Here is an 18,679-nt window from a genome sequence, read left to right as displayed (position 1 = left end):
CATTTGTACCCTGCTTAAAAAAATGTGTACCCCTCTCCTTTTAACGCAAAACCAAATCCCCCGTCCGGGTGCTGAAACGACGTCATCCTGGCAGCCGGAACCACCAGGAGTCAACCGATAGTTTTCGGACCTATCTCATTTTTTTGTACCCGATTTGTATCCATTTGTACCCTCCTTAAAAAAATTTGCCAGGACGACGTCGTTTGAGCACCTGGACGGGGGAATTGGTTTTGCGTTCAAAGGAGAGGGGTACAATTTTTTTTTAAGGAGGGTACAAATGGATACAAAAAAATGAGATATGTTAGGGGAGGTTTTGACGATTTACGGGTGACATATGTCACGACAATGTACCTGGGCACTTGGCAGATAGGCCATTTTTGGCCTGCCGAAAATTTTTAAAAAGGGGCCTCCACATAAAAAAAAATTTAATAATATATGATATTAAAAGGCCACATTACTGAAATACGAAGGGGGGGCCACCGGGAAATTCCCTGTAGGCCTATCCGCCTAAGGTAATATTGTATCAATACTTAGCCTATGGTAATATTGTATCAATACTTAACGTATAACAATGGTGAATATAAGGGAGTCTAGTGGGCTGCCCAAATTATAGACACAACTGTTAAATATATAGCAGCCCTACCTCCCCCAACGGCCCAACCACGAAAATTATTTTTATATACGCCACTGATGAATAAAATTAATGAACAGTTTTAATTTCTATTTTTATACTATCAAGGTATTTGTTACTATCATACATATAGTATAAATGTATAATACAAGTATTATCATTAAAAACATTTTTAATTTCATTTAGGCACCTACTATGGCAAGTATGACATAAAACTAGAAAATAATATCTTCTGTGTACCTGTCTACTTAACCTATACATTAATCCAGGCCTTAATACAACTCACAACTATGTTATAGATTTTGTCTTAATTTGATAAATCAATCAAAGCCAGAATTTTAATGATTCATGTTAATGTGAGCATATTTTACTATTCAGTTAGCTTAGCTGTGTAAAACACTATAATATACTGCATACACCCGGCTGTTTTATTTCATCAGAGATATTGTAAACTTATAGCTGGTAATAGCCTTAGATCATATATATAGTATATGATCTAAGGTAATAATGCATATACAAAATTAGGGGTACCAAAGAATAACCTGCCAAACCTCAAATGCATATTATTAGGAATGTTTTAAAAAAATAATATTTTATTTATGAAAATGAGAACTCTAAAACAAAACAATTTTGAAATATTCCATATTTAATTTAAACTCGAGACTTTACACAATAATTTATCTAGCACCAAATAAATGCATAATTGTAATGGTGAACGTTGAAATAAACAATTATATAATAAACAATTTTTATTGACATTATTATAAAAATAAATTAAGATATCTCAAAACTAGTAATTGTGACGATGAATATTACTTAATGAACAAAATAAGACAATTGCAAATTTTGTACTCATTATTAACTTAACCTTAGTCAAATTAAGAGATCAAAAAAAAAAAAATAAATAAATAAATAATAATAAAAATAATATCAAATAATTTTATTGTTTTTTTTTTTTTTTTTTTTTTTTTTTAATTAAATAGCTTACTGTTTGTACATCTATCATTTATTTGTTTGGCTTTAAGATGATGGTATAGGAACAAAACATCAAAATTGTTTTTCCATGCATTAAACACAATTAGAGCCTAATACCTAACAGCCAACAATAATAAAAAAAAAAAACATTGATCATTTTGTCCCTAACATTAATCACAAAGGAAAAGTAACTTAAACATAATACTTTCCTGGTCTATAATTATAATTAATTATTAATTTGAGGTTGTTTGGGTTTTAATAAAAGGCCATAAGTCGGTCAAAAATTATTTTAACATTTTAGAATATATAATCAACAATTGATAGAATATTGTGCCTAACCAATGGATTAAAAAAATTGTATAAAAAAAAATTAATATAAAAAAACTTAATTCTATTGATGAAATATGAATAAATTATATTTTTTTAAAGACTCTTATAATACAATTTTTAAATCATTCATTGAAAAATCATATTGTTTACAAGTGATAGTTATTGAATTTTATACATAGTAGTATAAAAAATCGTGGCTAACAGTTTTGTTCTAAAGTGAGTTATGAATTAAGTACAAAGTAGGAGATTTAAATTTGTGTAAGTTGCTTTATAGTTATTCAATTTAATTTGAGAAAAAATAAATTTCAATCAATAATGTAAGTTTTACATTCTTTAAACTTTAAGAAAATGTGAAAATTTAGCATACAAATAAGGGTCATTCAAAAATTATCTAACATACAAATAAATTTTAAAACTTAATAAAAACTGTTGATCTCATATAAATTTATACAATTTCATTATTAAAAAAATATATTATTTTATTAAATTTATATTCAATCAATTAAAAATGTATATACCTGATTAAAGTGATTTTAATTAGATTTTTATATACATACTTTTATAATTGAAGGAAAACTAACTTCAAGATAGGGAATGAACAATTATACATTAAAAATAAAAATAATTTACATAATTTTTGAATGACACCAAATAAAATTAACTTTTTGGTATCACAGATTTAATAACAAATTTGACAGAAAATCTGGGGTACAAAAAGTACAATACAGAAAAAAATTAGATTAAACTATGAGAAATTTAACTATATTGCTAATAATAATTCTATTTGTACGAGTTTTATGCTTCAAACAAAAACAAAACTATTGAAAAAATTAAAAATAAGTCATTTTTCAAGGAATAATGCATATGGGACATAAGCTTTTAGTACTTTTTGGTTAGAGAATAAATTATTTAGAAAAAAATATTATAGCAGTCTGTTAATATGTACAACATTTGGTTAGTATGTACATACATATTATAAACAAAGACTATTAAGTTTTTTTCCAAAATTAAAAAATAAAAATAGTATACTCCAAACTCCTTTTTCCAAATGTTCACATCATATCACATGTTGTAAGGGCACAAATAATCCTTTTGTTTTCATGGACTATATTCTAAGAGTTATTTTTTAAACGTAGGACTATATGAAAACGCATTATTTTCAATTTAATTCTCTATCTTCCAGATATTTATACTCGAACGTGAAGCCTTCTTTTTTTCGTTGACCCCATTTTTCATAGTCAAAATAAATGTATGTGCCCTAATTAAATAATAATTATTAATTTGTTAACAAAAAATAAAAACATATATTGCATTTGAATTATTATCAAACCTGTTCATATTCTTCATTAATTAATTTAGGTTCTTCGTGTCGCTGAAACCACATCATATATTTTGTATGGAATCTCCAACTTTGTTTTTTTAAAGCCTTGGCAGCTAAATACTGTGCTTTAGACCCCTCCATATAGTAGAATATAAAAAAAAGGGATTCTGTTGAAAGCCTCTGGAAAAATTCTAAACTGTCAGAATGAGGAAGAGGTCCCTGAAACATAAAATATACAAATAAATAAATGTAAGTTATTACTATAGTAATTTTTCATTCACTATACTTGATTATAATAATGAGGCGTTGAACATGGATTTCGAGGTAAATATAATTTTATTCGTTCAGAATCTGATGGATGAGGTAAATGTACAAACGCAGATTCAAGCATTGTGAATTGAAATTGATGATCCTTAGAAAGTGGCACTGGACCCAGCGGAGCTACTCCTAATAAAGGAGAAATATTAGCTTCAAACGAAACAGGTGGCTGTTGTGTTGGTTGTTGCTGTAAGCTTAGATGACTACTTGAATTTTGAACTATATTTGAACTCAAACCTTTAAAATAAAAATATAAATTTAGATTACAATGAAAATTTCTTTAAGAATACAAGAGTGATTATTTAAAATGTTTACACTTTTTTCATGTTTTTAATTAGTAAAGCTTAGTTAAGATAATTAATACATAATAGTTCAGGACCAAAAAAATTGGATATTTTTTTTAATATTGAATATTATGTCATAGAAACATTTACCAAATTTCTATTATTTCTTGATTTGTAGAAATATAGTTGTTATTAGAAAATTTTTATGAAAACTATGAAGAACAAATTTAAGGCTTATTTTGAAAGTATTTTTACTAATTTGTATTTTCTATTTGAATTATACAAAAATTTGTTAAAGAGTAATATAACATGAAAAATAATGTATGAAGTTATTTTTATGATAAATTACAGTTTACTTTTACATGTTTAAGTTTCAAAATAATAAGTGTTTTTGGTTTTACGAAAAAAAAACCAGCTAATCACTAGAAAACATTATCTAATCTACAACTACATATTTTCTCTAGATCTGATTTGAACACAAGCAAATACACCTAACTGAATTGTAGTCTAACCGAGATACACTTATATTAAAATATATTCACCGTTTATAATCTGCCATAGATACTTAAATTCAGATTTTTTTTTTACATACAAAAATCCAGACTTGCAAATAAGAGTCACAAATAGTTAACATAATAACATTAGTTATGAATAATAATTAGATTCACTGAAGACAGTTAAAAACAAGTATATAATGTTAAGATAACATTTTATGATATGATAGTAATGTGGTTGAGTAAAAAAAAAAAAAAATGAAATTAATTTAATTTAATTCTAACAGTTATACTATTGAAGGTATAATAGGTATTAGGAAGAGTTTTTCTGATTATTAAATATATATATATATACGACTTCTAAAAATGTTTAGTTACTTTTAGATTCAGTAGACTGTTGTGATATATCAATCCCAGCTTGATCAATAGCTTTTTGGGCAATAGTCTTTAATGATGATAGGGCTGTGTTAGAATCCGCTTGTACTGGTGATGTAGTAGAACTTAATGACGAAGGTGTAGTAGACACACAATTAACCACACTATCAGAATTATTCACAGTTCCTTGTGTAGTTGGCGCATTAGTATGGTAAGATGATGGAGAAGTTGGTATAGATGTAACAACAGACGTATTTTCAACAGATTGTGCTTCTATGTAAAAAACAACAAATCAAAAGTCAAAATATATAATTTGAAAATACTTTTAAAATAATAGCAAATAAAAATAATCATCTTTAATATTGAGAGTAACACATGTATTTTAATAATTGTTTAAAATAAATATTCTAATTATTTATAATTAATTAAATAAAATATTTGAATATATTATAAAAGTATAATGAAGAAAATCATTATTTAGTAGGTAAAGAAAAATAAACTTAGAATTTATATTAGTATATTATTCCGATAAAATCTAATTTGATAAAATACTGTTATTCAATAGTATAAAAAATAAATTTAAAATTTTATATTTTAGGAAGTAAATTTCAAAATAATTTGATTCATAAATTTTGCTTTTTATATTTATACTAAAAAGACTTACGTGTATGTTTATTGTGAATATTTGAAGCTGCTACAGTTGCAAAATTACCAACCGTAGTAGTACTTGTTTGAGTAGTTATAGATTGAGACACAGTAGACACACTAGATGTTGTGGTAGTATGATTACTAATTGATGATTTAACAACTGCAGCTATAGTTGGGCCTTTATTGTTCACCGTAGAATTAGAATTATTTGAAGGATTTGCTTTCACAGGTGTAGGTTTAATTGCATTCTAAATTGAATATACATTTTATACTGATGGTAAATTAATATTTTCTAAAATAATATTATATTGTACAAACTTTAGTAGTTTCTTCTTTTTTTTTACGAACTGGTGCTGCAACAATAGAAGCTGAAGTAGCAATAGTTACAACTGTAGATACTGTAGAGATCATTGGAATTGATTCACTAATTGTAGCGATAGTTGTTATTGATACTGGTGTAGATGTTGTAATTACAGCTACTGAAACTGGTTCTTCAATGGAATGATTTTGTGACATTGGAGCAGGAGATGCTGGACAAGAACCACTAAGACTTGCGGTTTGGCTAGTGGGTGATCCTATAAGTGTAGTTCAATGATAAATAAAAATACAATAATATCTATAATCATAAATTAATTTTGAACAGAAATATTATTTCTTTGATGAGTTTTATAATTAAAAATTATTGTTATATTAAAACTTCTTAAAAGTATTATTATCTTTTTTACAGTTACTATAATTGTTACCATTGGCTTCTGCGGAATTATTTGCAGCAACACCTAATTCAAGTTCAGCTAACCCAATTATTTCATCATACAAATCATTGTTATGCATAAAATCTTCTTCGTGTGATGCTTCAATATAATACTCCACATCATCTTTTATCGATCGTATCTACAAATTAACTCTTTAAATAATTTGTACATAGAATTATACTATAATCAATAGTTTTGGATGATACCTTTTTGACTTCCACTGACATATTATCTAACATTCTTAGTACAGTCTCTAATTTTCGTATATGAAACCTATGTCGTACTACTCTTGCTTTTAGTTCATCTAGCTTTTCTTGTTTATCTTTGTCCAACCTTTTTTTCTTCCCAACAAGTAATGACTCCATTTCACACTCATATTGGTCAATCTATCATTTAACATTTTTAAATTAGTTACAAAAATATGAATTTAAAATTATTAAGATGATGTACACTATTTATTTTCTCTCTTACCCATGCACTACTTAGCAAATAAACATTTATCAGAACCAACATTGTACTAGTTCATTTAAATATTAGAATGAATTCACTTATTATCAAACTATAAGTAAGTACACTATCTGGATTGTTAAGTTAGATATTTTATGATATTTAAATTTTTATGTATGATATGATATAGTATTTAAAGTTAAAACAGTGTAAAAAAGTCAACATAAGTAAAATTCTCCGAATAAAGTTTGATAAAGGTGAATTTACTCTAATATTTAAATTAAAAACAAAATATTAGTTCTGCTAAACATAAATTTGGTATGTAGCAAGTGAGCTAAAGAGAAAACAAGAGATGGTGCACTGATATTCACTTTATTAAATAGGAAATTATAATAATAATATCATATTAGTAATAATAATGAGATTCAAAAAGCACCTGATTATAAATCTAACCTGAGTTTTTAATTCATTAAAATAATTAATTACTTGAATATTGAGCGACTCAATTGATTGTGTTAACCATGCACTTGTTTCTTCTCTTTCTTTTTGAGCGGGATCTAGTTTTTGGGCAGCACCCAACCCTTCTTTAGAATAAGCTTTAGTCTTTGTTTCTCGTTCGACTACTTTAAATCTTTCCATTTGCTGCAAATAAAGCAAAATTAGTTCAGTATTTAAATAAACTAAATTATATGTCTATATCTACTAACAGTTTCTATAAGTTTGCGGTAATCAAGTAATGCACTTTTATCCTTAATTTCCGCGGACGCAATCCAGCTTTTGATCTGATCGCGTAACCTTTGCAATTTCTTGATTTCCTTTTTGAGGTCAGCCTCATATTTTTCTTTTTGATTACTATTTGTAGCATTGTGAACTTTTAGCCAAATATCCTCAAATGTTTCAACACCTTCGGTAACTTTCTTAAGGCACCGATCGATTTCACCTAAAAATTACACACAAGTTATGGGATTATTGCTCTTAATTAATAAAAATCTAAGAAAAAAAAATAAAGTTTATTAATATAAAATGAATAACCAAAGTTATGATTTAATGATTCACATTTATAGCTGATAAAATAAACACATTTTCTATTAAAAACATGTAGTCATTTGACTAACATACATGTATTTTGTTATAATAGTTAACGTTATAAACTTTAATATTTGTATTTGAGAAAGCAGATATATTATAAATTCCTCACAAACAAAATATTGTCCACAGGTAATACCCCTACAAAATATGTTCTTTTAACAGTTTTTGAGTATTTAAGTCAACAATAATAGAATGTGCACTAGTGATATTTACCTTGAAGTTTTCTAGAAGCAGCCATAACTAAGGAAACATTTCAAAGACGAATATCAACATAACATTATTTAAACTAAATACAATATAAAAATTTGTCACAATTTGGGACTAAAAAATTAATAAAAAAATTACAATTTTTATCATACAAATTTCACCACTACCACTGTTTGTGTTTGTGTGTAAACGCTTTGTTCAAGATGGCTACTGATAATTTTCAGGTTATTCAAAATTGGACAAATGACTAAACGAGTACTCAGTATGGTAAAAATCTATTTACATTCAATATTTTAGTATTTTATTTTAAACAGTTTAAAATGAAAAAAACTACTAACATTTTTACGAATTAAGATCATTCCTTTTTTTTTGAAATATACCAATAAACAAAACTATGTGTATTTTAAATATACATATTGTTGTCAGAATACGTTTTGCTGATGCACGGTTTTAATGAAAACAGCTGTTCTATACATTATCTATTATCACAATCCACAGATTATGTAACGAGATGTCAGAAAACGAGAAGATTTTATGAATTAAATTAATAAAATAACTAGAAAATAAGTATCAACATCAACTATCATGATAATAGTTCAACAGGACATTGGGTAGTAGATACTTGGAAGATATATTTTTTCAGGTACTTTTGAATTAATTTATAGTATGTATGAGTATGGTTAGGTTAGGTAGGTCATTCCTAGCAGATATTAATAATAATATTAATAAAAGTGTATTGTCAGAAAATATTTCACTACATATTACTTTCATTTGCATTTATTTAAAGTTCTACTCGTTTAGTGACGAATAAATGTATAGTTATAATTTAAAACGAATCAACAAGTATAAAAGTTTTAATATCTAATAAACAGTTTGAATGCTTTAAAAATTGTATTTTTTTTATAAAGATTTATATATGTTACATAGTATTGTGTTAAATAATTCTTAATTTTATTCATTAAAATTAATATACTACCTTTCATATTGTGTTTTATTGAGTTGTACATGGTTAAGAATCATTTATCACGTTTTGTTACTTTGACTTTCGAAAGTTTTATTGATAACAATCACCATTTATATTTCATGTATGTATTGTATTGTGAAATTTAATTTTTTTTTAAACTAATATGTATGTTTCTACACTTGCTATTTTTTATTTATATATTTCCAAATGAAATATTTTATAGACTACCATTTAGCAATAAGTATAATTTTTATTCTTTTTGAAAACAGATTACAATATTTCATGGAAGTTTCGTATCGTTTTACAATAATTTGCTGCAGTTATGTATAATTCACAATACAATTTCTATTTTAAAATTCTAGTGGGAATTCTTTAATATTAATAGCATTTCTGGTCTTGGAGTATTGATAACCGCAATTTTAGAAACATAACGTTGATCATTCATAATTTTACAGTTATTAGATTTATTAATTCTTATTAGTTACTAAATATCAATTTACTATTAAGGTAGGGTAGTATTGTACAATTTTACCGTTGTTCGTTGATGTGATAAATGACAAATTTATTATTCGTACGATTGTATTTGAGAACCGCAAGGGGTCGTTGGACTATTTTAGTAAAATTAATAATCAACTGTGACAGGACGTTCACTTAGCTTGGTAGAGAAAGTATCTTCTCTACTTTTTGGATGTATGTGTAAAAAAAACCACTGGCGAAGTGTAGTCGAGCGATGAGAAATTATAAAACAATATCGTTGGTAAAAGGTATTTACTATGTTTACTCTCGTCTCTCATCAGTCGTCGAAAATCTGAAATCACAATAAAAATTTATGACCGAAAAGGCAAAACGATCAGACACTGATGTAATTGTTGACGAATCGGATATAGATATATAAATTGTCATTTATTCATAGGTAGACGTATTATATTTCGGTGATATCCATGTTCCCATCGTGCAGACGTCCGTATTACCTAGTTTTACGAAAAGTGGATCGCAAATCGTAAACGTATTTACCGGGTGACCACTCACGCTCATTACCAGTAATCATTTACATAGTCGGCACAATTCATTGAAGCGTATTATTTCCATTTTTGCCAACGGCTAACAAGCCAAAATGGCTACAAGGGACGCCGATCGGCCAGATGAGTCTGGAATACTGGATTGACTAGAACATACATTGAAATACATCGTAGATCTAAATGATCAGTGTCTGTAAAACATTTCTTGTCGATGACAATCATGGTGGTATGTTTATTATAAATATTAATATTATTATAAGTGTGTCACATCGTTTGTCCGTGTACGCGTTCAGGCGTTCTACTATAGTACTATACTCATATTCTGTATTTCTGTATTATAGGTAGGTAGTATTTTAATTGTGTCGATATTATTGCGAGTGCGTGCGTGCGTATATCCCGTAGTTGGTAGTGGTGCGAGCAGCTATGTAATATATTATTTTCCATACTGCGAGCCTCATCACCTCCGTGTCTGTGTCGAAGTCTCGTGTGTATGTGTGCGTGAGCCTGTATTTGTGTGTTTCTGTGTGCAATGACTGCAATGTGTATGTTGGCTGCATTCTATCTTCCATAGTTCCATAGTGAAATTGCTACTTTTAAACAAAAGGCTATAAAATTAGTTTTAAATTATTTCCGTGCGTACACCTACAAAATTGTTACTCATCTCATTTTTGTCTGGTTTGACGCAACAGAGCAACGACGACAGATCGGAAGATTAACACGAGGCAAATCGAAGATATCTTTTCTCTCCTTTTTGAAAATCATTAAACGGATACGGATCACCCGTAGCGTTGGTGGTAGTGGCGGTGTGTAGTGTGGACTACGTGACATTTTAGAAATGTGAGATGGACGTCCGGCATTCAAAACTCAATCCTTAGCTCTTGACAATGCAACGAACATTTTCAATTTTTAACGTTCGATAATTATGTTTTAGATTCGATACTTTTTTCAATCAAGTTGTTATAAATTTTTATTGAAAGTGTTTTTATCTCGGTTTAAGTAAGTAATTATAATTGTTTTTTTATATATTCGTATATAATATATATTATTTATATATTATAGTATAATATTAAAATGAGTGTTAAAAGAGATGTTAAGTGTAAACTTGAAATTGATGAACCAAAACAAAAAGAATGTCCTGAAGGAAAATTTATTGATCCTGTTAGTCTTATGGAAAAGGGCAAATTCGTTTTTAAGGTTCCACCTGAAGCTCCTGTTTTTGAGCCTACTGCAGAAGAATTTAAAGATCCATTAAAATATATTGCTAAAATTAGAAGTGTAGCTCAAGAACATGGTATTTGTAAAATAAGACCTCCATCTAATTGGCATCCTCCATTTTGTGTTGATGTTGATAACTTTAAATTTACACCTAGGATTCAAAAACTAAATGAACTCGATGCGAGTACTAGAGTTAAGCTCAATTTCTTGGAAAAAATTGCTAAGTATTGGCATTTACAAGGGATTCGTATTAAAATACCAGTATTAGAACAAAGAGCTGTAGATTTATATTCTCTTTATAAAATTGTAGAATTTGAAGGAGGTTTTGATGAAGTATGTTTGGCGAAAAAATGGGGAAAAGTGGCAAGTCGTATGGGTTATGTTTGTGAAAAATCTTCTGGTACAGTTTTAAAAAGTCATCACGAGAGGTGGCTTAATCCATTTTCACTTTTTCATGCCACTATTAAAGATGAAATTTATAACAAACCAATAAAAAGAGAGAGTAAAGTTGCAGATATTAAAGTAGAAAGTTCTTCTGTTTCAAATTCACCTACTAAACGAGCTAGACTCAGCCCAGATGATGAAAATGAATCTGATGATTATATAAAGGATCCCTTTTATCTAATGGAAAATAAAGAATTAAGGAAATTACAATTTTTTGGTGCTGGTCCCAAGATGGCAGGATTTAGTTCCAAATGTAGAATAGGACATTTAAAGTCAAAAGAGTCAAAAAAGTCTAAAAAAAGAAGTAAACCTACCGTTGATTATTTGGATAAATATTATTGTCAAAAATGTGGAAGTGGTAAATCTGAGGAAACTATTTTAATTTGTGATGGATGTGATTTAAGTTTCCACATGCAATGTTTAATTATACCATTAACTACTGTTCCCAAAGGAGAATGGAGATGTCATAAATGTGTGATCAATGAAGTGATCAAACCTAGTGATGCTTTTGGATTTGAACAAGCTCAGCGTGAGTACACACTTCAACAATTTGGAGAAATGGCAGACCAATTTAAATCTAAATATTTTAATATGCCAGTTCATCTTGTGCCTACAAGTAAAGTTGAACAGGAGTATTGGAAAATCGTTTCATCTATTGATTCCACAGTAATAGCAGAATATGGTGCTGATTTACACACTATGGATCATGGATCAGGATTTCCTACAGGTCTAGCACTTTGTGGAAATGAAGATAATACTTTTTACAAGTCGTACATAGAAGATCATTGGAATTTAAATAATATACCTATTCTTAAAGATTCTGTTCTTAGTTTTATTAATGCTGATATATCTGGTATGAAAATTCCATGGATGTATGTTGGTATGTGTTTTTCTACATTTTGTTGGCATAACGAAGATCATTGGAGCTATTCGATCAACTATTTACATTGGGGTGAACCAAAAACATGGTATGGAGTACCAGGAGCTTCTGCTGAAGCTTTTGAAGAAGTAATGAAAGAAACAACACCAGAATTATTTCATTCTCAGCCAGATCTCTTACATCAGTTGGTTACTATTCTGAATCCAAATATACTGATGAAAGCAAATGTTCCAATTTATCGAACTGATCAAAATGCTGGAGAATTTGTCGTTACTTTTCCAAGATCTTACCATACTGGATTTAATCAAGGATATAACTTTGCTGAAGCTGTGAATTTTGCTCCTGCTGATTGGATTTCAATAGGTCGCGAATGTGTTAATCATTATTCCTCACTTAAACGAATATGTGTATTTTCCCATGATGAACTTATATGTAAAATGGTAAACTCTTGTGATGACTTAGCACCAAAAGCCGCTGAACTTGTATATGATGATTTGAATGAAATGGTGAAGTTTGAAAGAGTTCAACGCAAAGCACTTTTAGATTGGGGTGTTACTGAAGCAGATTTTGTCGAATTTGAACACCAAGTAGATGACCTTAGACAATGTATGGTCTGTAATACAACTCTATATGTATCTGCTGTATCCTGTTCATGTGATCCAAAAAGATTGGCTTGTCTTCGCCATTTTAAACAACTTTGTGATTGTCCTGCACAAATGCACGTGTTCAAATATAGGTACACTCTTGATGAATTTCCACCCCTATTACGAAAAGTTAAAGCTAAGGCTGAACAAGCATATGATGATTGAATCTATTTACATTAATGTTTTTATGGCTGAAAACAATTTAAGTTGTTATTGACAAATATAACTGAAATATGAAAATAAAGAAACAAATATCAAACTTGGTTTAATATAAAATATGTTAAAAAACTATATTTTTGCATCTCATAGTTATGTTTATTTAAGTCTCTTTAGTTTAGAAATTGATTGTTTGCCCTAAATATTAAAGACGATTAAGTATTTTAAAATCTAATAAAATATATATATATATATATTATATTATTAAATATTATACATAATTTAAATATATCACGTATTCTAGTACCCATAAAATAGTTGTATCTTTTTTTCTCATTGAATTTTTTGTATAACATTTCTAGTGATTTAATTTCATATATATTTTAATGAACTTAGTATTATGTTTTAAGTATCTACTAGATAGGTTCTGATTATTAGAAATTGATATCCCAACATTATAATTGTTAAATAAATGTTGATTTTTAAATATGCTTTTCATAATTATATTAAGTAAAGTGTATGTTAAATAATTATAAATGTTAACAGCCTAATAGAATATTAAATTTATTACCTAGTAATATATAAATAAAAATTGTTGCCAGACATCACCAAATATATTTTTTAATACTCAAACTGCTAATAAAATTATTTGAATTGGCCCATTAATTGATCTCTACAGTAATATTATCTTGTGTAGTATGTTAATGTTTGATTGTGTGATTTTTTTTTCTTTCAAAGTTAGGATTTTAAGTTCCTATATAAATATTAACCTTTTTTTATACATCAATCTGTCTTTTCTTGGATTCTAATTTTAGTTTTTTCTCATATGTAATATTATGTTAATATAATGTTATTATTCTTATAATATATCTTATTTTATTGATTTATTATGCCTGATGATATTTTTATTATTATTTATCTCAAAAATTGTATTTTAGATAGTTTTTATGTACAAATTTAATTTTGTAAAGCGTATCAAGATCAAGTCAACATTTTATCTTGTTAAATATGTATTTACTTTTACTATAATAATATATACCTAAGTGTATAAACATTCATTTGAACAAATTTATATTTTTTCTAATAAATAGAGCTGTAATAATTTAGTAGTAATTATATGATCAGTATATTAATTTTGTGTGAGTATTTTATAATATTTTATGGAAATTAATTATTGAGAAAGGAATTATATTTTAAATGAAAAACAAAAAAATTTACTTATATGATTCTTAATATGTATTTAAAAATAAGTATATATAAGTGTATAGGATAAAATGTAGTACAAAATATTTTATTTTTACTTTTAAGTGTAGTTATAATATTTAACTTGTACCAACTTTAACTTGTGTGTACTTAATGTTTTTGTCACTGTCGAGTATTAACTAATAAAAATACTTAAAACACGGTTTGAAACTCTAAATTATGCATTATTCATTTTCAATTACCTACAAGAAAATATTTTAATGGCCAAGAATAGTAAATTGATATACTGATTAATATTTGGATATAATGTATTCACCAATTTTTCTAAAAATGCTCAATTGTGCACCAAAATTGATTGTTTGATTTATCAACAATATTTTATGCAAACCTAAATTTTTAATTTTAAACCTGTATACCTAAGTACATATTTTTTTAATTCATGCATTTATTTATAGCTTTTTTGTTGAATTTATTGCGCACCCATTACTTGCAACATCTTATTTTTGATAATATAACTGTTAAACTGTCTATTGTCTCATAATAATATGTAGGTATTGTTATTTATGTTTTCTAACAAATTTAGTTTTTATAGAAATATTGAACAAATAGATACAATAATTATTGTACACTCTATTCTAGTTTATTTACATCAATTCTGTAAATTGTAAGCACGGGCAGCACTACCTGTAATATCATCAAATAATTTACCTTTATAAGCACTGGTTAGAAAACGCTTAATATAACATGGAATTCTCTTAAATGAAGCCCTTTCCCCCCCCCCCCAATTCAAATTGCGTAAATCTATTGATGTAATTGATATTTTCAACTCATTTTAATTAAAGAAAAAATCTATATTCTAAGACTTAATGTTAGTTATTAATATTAATAATATAAAATGTTATTAATTGTATTATCAAGTTATCAGATTCAAAGTCTAACAACTTGGTATTATTAAAAAATGATGGTGGTAATTTGTGAATACCTATTTATGTAACACATGAGTATTTTACATGTAAAAAACATTGTTTATTTAAATAACAGTTAGTTTTCATCAAAGTTGATATTTTTTTAGTGGCTCAGCATATTATAATATATATTTATACTTTGTCAATATGTAATGTATTTGATGTAAAACTATTATTTACAAATTGGCCTTCCAATGTTTTCTTATAAAAATTTGAAAACCTATCTTTTGATAAATCAAAAATTTAATACATTAGTGATATTTAACATTTTTTCTTTGGTTTTTTCACTTATTGTATCAGTTATTTTTCTTACAAGATCTTTTTGATAGCTCTGAAACAAATTCAAAATTAATTAGTTTTTATTTATTACTATAGCAATAGCACAGAAATTGAATTAATACAGTCTTCAAAAATCCTTGTTAAAGATAGTAATTTGTTTAAAACATAAATGTCATGGAGAATATAGCAGTACTTAATCCAGAAATTGATAATTTCATAGGGTAAAGAGATTTTTAAGCATGTTTTAGGAGACAATTTATGAGAGCATCAGTTTTTTAAAAATAGTTAAATAAAACAGCTATCCTAGTTTCAAGATAGCTGATTTTTAATAAACTTTTATTTCATTATAATTATGTTATGTTATAAAAGAAAAACTTTAAGATGCTAACATCTTCATATATATTGCTTTTATTAATATGTAAATGTAATGTTTCATGTTTTAAAATTATTCCTCATACTTTTTGGTGTGTCATTCCACATTTTTGGTGTGTTATTCCACATTTTGATAAAAACATATAACAAATCCTAGTGTCATTAAATTAAAAGCCTGGTTATAAACAAGTTAAAAAGTTAAAGTTAATTTTTAGATATAAAATTAATAAATAACGACTAACTTTGATAAAATCTAAGTTACATTTATTTATAAATAATTAAATAATGAATATAATACAATTTTTAGTGTGCTATTGCATAAAAATTTACTAAAATAAGAAATTGAAAATTGTATTAAAAATTGTATACATATTATATACCACAGTATATTTTAATATTAATTATGCATAATATTGCAGGTTTTTAAAAATAAAAACTTATGTGATATAGGAACAAATCAAATATTTTTGTGGTATAAAATGAATAAAGTAGTTATTACTGTGGTACATTTTTAAATTAAAACCAATTGAGTAATGCTCAAATATATTTTAAATGTTAAAATTTATATCAAATAATACTAAATTATGGTATAGTTAAATTACCTGAATAAATTTGTAACATTGAAACATAGAAGCGCCCGTATAAAGAGATGATAGTTGAATTTTTTTATCTTGAAGTTTATTAATAAATGGTATAACAGAAGAGAGAAATTGATGAGGACCATGTCTAGTTTTAAAAATAATAATTTTTGTCATTGGATTGCAATAGCGAACTGAAATAGATTAAAAATAAAATTATTATTATAAAATAAATAATTGATTAACAGTTACCAATCAAAAATTCAATAACTTTATCACATCTACAACTTATTCAACAATATTAAAGTACAAGACATATTGATAGAAGTTCTAAAGAGATGTACAATGACTGTCATGAATATTAATTAGTAATTGTGATATCAAGAAAATATAATCTAATTGCCAGGAGAGCAGTTACTTACATGATATTCAAAAAAATTAAACATGGACATTATGTTTAAAGAAAGTGTTGTATGCAAGTACAAATTATTTGATAGAATTTCCTAATAGATGTTATAATATTATCAATGAATTAAGGTAATCAGATCACATATCATTAATTTGAAATAAATATTTTTTGCTTTGGAAATTATAACAAAGAACAGGGCAATTAGGATAAGTACTAAGTACCTGCCAATCAAGTTTTAGAACCTTTAATACCCTAACATCCGTCAAAAAGGGTTAACACAATTAAGTTTAAACTTGCTGGTTCTACCCAGTCTTGTTTATTATCATTTTTTATTTTTTTATATTTTTTACATTTTCATATTTTATTATTTTATCATCATTATTCAACATTGAATCAATGTAGGTATAACAGCAAGAAGTTTGGGTTTACCTATTTGCTGTTGGTTAATTTTTTTACAAATTTAAACCGATGCTTAAAAAAATTTAAATACCATAATTTATTTTGTTTATTCTAATTTTAATTATTATTTCTATAGGAAATTAAACAAATTATTTTACCTTTAAAACATGTTTTAATAGCTCCAGCTCCAAAATCTCCATGTAATGATTTAATCATGTTTAATACTGTTACTTGTAATTCTCTATCAGAAATTTTGAAATCTAAATTGTCGTTCTCCAAAGTTTTTAATTGAACAACCATGTAACTAAAAATGAGGTATAAGTTATACGAAAAAAAAATAGGTACTACATAAGGAAAATATATATTATATATTTATATTATGATTAAGTAGGTTATACTTAATAAGATATGTTTTGATTAGAGCCTGAACATAATTATTACTATTGAACAAACTAATGTAAACGTTCGGCCAAGGGCCGGATTAAAGTGTTCAATATGTGTTTAATTAGTATAATAATCATAATTCATAAATAACTTTAAAAAATAGAACTAGACAAATTTAAAACAAATTTCTTATTATATTTTATTTGATTTTAGAGACTCGTAGTCTTTAATTTGAAGATTATTGCAAATTAACAAAAAAATTGTTTTTATAGAAAACTTAAAAATTAATAGCTGAAAAGCTTTAACATTGTTTTAACATTTCAAAAGTTGTTTATTTCACATTGTTGATAATTATTTTAATAATTACCGGTTTTTGTATCGTACCATCCTTAATTCTAGTTAAAAATAGGTAACACTTGGGTTGAAGTATGACTTGGGTCTGGAGAATCAAGAAAAAAATGACTAAGTCCATATCACTACCGTAATACTATCACTACATCAATACTCCACAGTGTTACCACAACAATAATAACTTTATAGTATTTTTTTTTCATTCATTCATTTTCTAAGTACAAAATATCGCTAATCAAATTATTCCAAATACAAAATAAAATTTTAAAAATGTGACTGACGTGAACGCCCTCAATTTTTTCGAAACCTATCGGAGACAAACACTTATAATCATAAAATTTAAATCATCCGACCAGAAAAATTTCAAAATATCGAAAAACGTTCGAGAGGTTATTTATTCGTATACCGTAGTAGAAAAATAGTCCGCGGTCGGATTTCGTTATTTTCGATTTTCCGACCGATTTTCACCATAGAGTATGGCTTTTGGGTCTGGGAAAAAATTTCAAAATATCGAAAAACGTCCTAGAGGTTTTTTATTCGTATACC

General features: G+C 26.6%; 3 protein-coding genes across 5 annotated transcripts; 1 reads left to right on the top strand and 2 right to left on the bottom strand.

Annotated features, from left to right (window-relative positions):
• Positions 1 to 1,362: 1,362 nt before the first annotated feature.
• Positions 1,363 to 8,175, bottom strand: Not3 (CCR4-associated factor Not3). 2 transcript variants are annotated; one of them, XM_089222479.1, is made up of 12 exons: positions 8,010 to 8,175; positions 7,878 to 7,904; positions 7,283 to 7,515; positions 7,062 to 7,217; positions 6,335 to 6,514; positions 6,120 to 6,267; positions 5,695 to 5,951; positions 5,393 to 5,624; positions 4,732 to 5,001; positions 3,544 to 3,812; positions 3,267 to 3,476; positions 1,363 to 3,194 (listed from the first exon to the last, which is right to left on the bottom strand). In XM_089222479.1, exons 2-12 carry the CDS (start codon positions 7,900 to 7,902, stop codon positions 3,096 to 3,098), a joined length of 2,079 nt encoding a protein of 692 aa, XP_089078605.1. In that variant the 5' UTR covers positions 7,903 to 7,904; positions 8,010 to 8,175; the 3' UTR covers positions 1,363 to 3,095. The 2 variants fall into 2 exon arrangements, with proteins under 2 accessions (XP_089078605.1, XP_015380363.2); XM_015524877.2 differs by having other exon boundaries at positions 7,878 to 8,175.
• A 2,365-nt stretch (positions 8,176 to 10,540) lies between these two features.
• On the bottom strand, positions 10,541 to 18,273 carry Pop5 (POP5 ribonuclease P/MRP subunit). 2 transcript variants are annotated; one of them, XM_015524855.2, is made up of 4 exons: positions 18,150 to 18,273; positions 17,557 to 17,702; positions 16,615 to 16,784; positions 10,541 to 15,692 (listed from the first exon to the last, which is right to left on the bottom strand). In XM_015524855.2, exons 1-4 carry the CDS (start codon positions 18,167 to 18,169, stop codon positions 15,597 to 15,599), a joined length of 432 nt encoding a protein of 143 aa, XP_015380341.2. In that variant the 5' UTR covers positions 18,170 to 18,273; the 3' UTR covers positions 10,541 to 15,596. The 2 variants fall into 2 exon arrangements, with proteins under 2 accessions (XP_015380341.2, XP_015380342.2); XM_015524856.2 differs by having other exon boundaries at positions 18,167 to 18,251.
• Positions 10,926 to 14,613, top strand: Kdm5 (Lysine demethylase 5). Its single transcript, XM_015524876.2, has one exon. The coding sequence runs from the start codon at positions 10,926 to 10,928 to the stop codon at positions 13,200 to 13,202; it is 2,277 nt and encodes a 758-aa protein (XP_015380362.1). The 3' UTR covers positions 13,203 to 14,613.
• Positions 18,274 to 18,679: the final 406 nt, after the last annotated feature.

Source organism: Diuraphis noxia, unplaced genomic scaffold (assembly GCF_037042655.1).
Source record: "Diuraphis noxia isolate RWA-SAM2 unplaced genomic scaffold, SU_Dnox_SAM2 contig0003, whole genome shotgun sequence".
Classification (NCBI taxonomy): domain Eukaryota; kingdom Metazoa; phylum Arthropoda; class Insecta; order Hemiptera; family Aphididae; genus Diuraphis; species Diuraphis noxia.
The sequence above is the reverse complement of the archived record's forward strand: the minus strand, read 5'-3'. Positions and strand labels throughout refer to the sequence as shown.